Here is a 2,031-nt window from a genome sequence, read left to right on the forward strand (position 1 = left end):
ATAATAATAATAATAATAATAATAATAATAATAATAATAATAAATATTCTGTCTCATAGAGACATGACTCTCTTGTTTATTCACTATTTATAAGCTGCCTATAACTGCTGAGGATTTCCTAGGCAGCTTCCAATACATTAAACATATTAGAACATAACCAAACACATTAAATACTTATCCAAACACTAATCAGGCACGTAGGGCTGACTTTCTTCCCATGATTGGAGGGATGTCTTAAAGGTGTCTACGGCTGGCTAATGCTACTCTGCATCCATATTTCACCCTGAAATATAAACTTTGCATTCTGCTTGACATGTGTGGCTTGGAGTCTTCCTTGGTATCCTCAAACTTAAAGTGAGATGCCTTGGATTTGTGGTCACATGCCCCTAGCCCTAAAATTCCTCATGCCCTGAGGTAAATCTTCATGTTTGCCTGTGAGGTAGGATAGGCTGAGAGTCAGTGACTGGCCCAAAGCCTGCCAGTCAGCTTCAGGCTGGAGGGGACGATGGACCCTGATCTGCTGGGTCCCAGTCCAATACTGTAACCATGAACTGAATCTGACATCCCACATGACTTCTGCTCTCATTACTTCTTGTGTCTAAATGTGCATCAATGGCCAGGAACGTTCAGTTTCCTGATGCAACAGTGTTGAATCTGGATACTTGTTGAATTTGTGACTGCATTTGTTTTGCTTTGTTTTCACTTCGAAGTCATGTACAATCTCATTGGCAGAAATGCAAAGGCAGAAGATAGAGGTGAAAGGGGAAATAGATGAAAATGAATCCCAGAATATTTTTGTGCCACGTGGCCATTCTGCTGAGCTTGCCTGTGAATCAGGATATGCCCTTGCAAGCGATCCTTCCCAAGCTGCCTTTGTCATCCAGTGTGATGGAAAACCGGTTGTGCTACCTGAATGCAAAGGTAACGCACGATGCCACAAAAAGAGCATTTGAAACTGGGCTTCCAGCTGCCATAGACAAAGGTGTCTTTGCTGAACAGCATCTTGGTGGAAATTTCCATGTGAGTCTGACAGATTTTTCATGTTGTGAAATGGTAATTTTTTGATATGGTACAAAGTTCTTTGGTTAGTTATTAAACTCTGCAGTTGCAGGACCACTATTATTAGAAACAGTTATTTCAGCAGCAACTGCAACAACAAAAATAAAAAAAATATATCCTTTCTATAAGTGCATTCTGAACATTGCACAAAAGTGAACTTCAAAGCATAAAATATAAAGGCATAACAAAACCTAATGTACATATCTGCACTGTAGAAATAGTGAAAGAAGTGACAAATACAAAAACTGTGAGAGAGACAGAAGCAAAGAGAAAACAGCACAAAAACATATGTGCAGAATTTATACCAATTATACCAATTGGCAGAGCCTCTTTCAATGTTTCTTTTCTTGGTCACATTGGGTAAGCAGTGAGAGCTTGAAACCCAGCTTGGAGAAGCACCATGTTCTATATTGTCTGCATGCATGTATGTGCACGCATGAGAAGGAGAAACTGCACCCTGTATCGGAAACGCCATTTCCTAAAATAGGAAGCAGAATCGAATGTGCCTAATGTATCCTGCCTTTTGCCCCATTGTGTGTTATAGCCCAGTTTGTGTAGGATAAATGTAGGATCAGTTAATCTCTTTTCACATCAGAGCTGTACTTGATATTTACACTACAGCATATTTTGAAGGGAGAAATGCCACGATGTCGCATCCTTTCTTAGCTCTGTTGCTCTAGCACCTTGAGCAGGGGTGGTTCCCTGCTAGATCCCTGCCTATCGGCCACTGAAAGGAAGTTTGGCCTGGCCCCAGAAGTGAGCGCAAGGCTTGCTGGGCATCCAGGCACCGGGCAAGAGGTGTGTGTGTTTGGATTTGGAAAATGAGGACATGGCTGGGCAGGAAAGTTGAAAGCGTCCGTATGTGCATGTGGCACCTCTGAACGGGATTGCTTGGTGGTAAAAAATCAGGCAAGCATCCGCCGCATGCTCTCTATGTAACACAGTGGTGCTTCCGCAATGCGCTTCCAAGCT

At 42.1% G+C, this 2,031-nt stretch overlaps 1 protein-coding gene across 1 annotated transcript in view; it reads left to right on the forward strand.

The window, feature by feature from the left end:
* LOC123021057 (complement factor H-related protein 1-like) overlaps window positions 1-1,046 on the forward strand; it is a 6,884-nt gene extending 5,838 nt beyond the window's left edge. Inside the window, exon 5 of the mRNA XM_044425453.1 lies at window positions 709-1,046. Coding sequence (XP_044281388.1) covers window positions 709-953 — 245 coding nt within the window. The 3' untranslated portion in view covers window positions 954-1,046. The remainder of the gene's footprint in view (window positions 1-708) is intronic.
* Window positions 1,047-2,031: the final 985 nt, after the last annotated feature.

Source organism: Varanus komodoensis, unplaced genomic scaffold (genome assembly GCF_004798865.1).
Source record: "Varanus komodoensis strain SLA01 unplaced genomic scaffold, ASM479886v1 scaffold1543, whole genome shotgun sequence".
NCBI classification, from domain to species: Eukaryota; Metazoa; Chordata; class Lepidosauria; order Squamata; family Varanidae; genus Varanus; species Varanus komodoensis.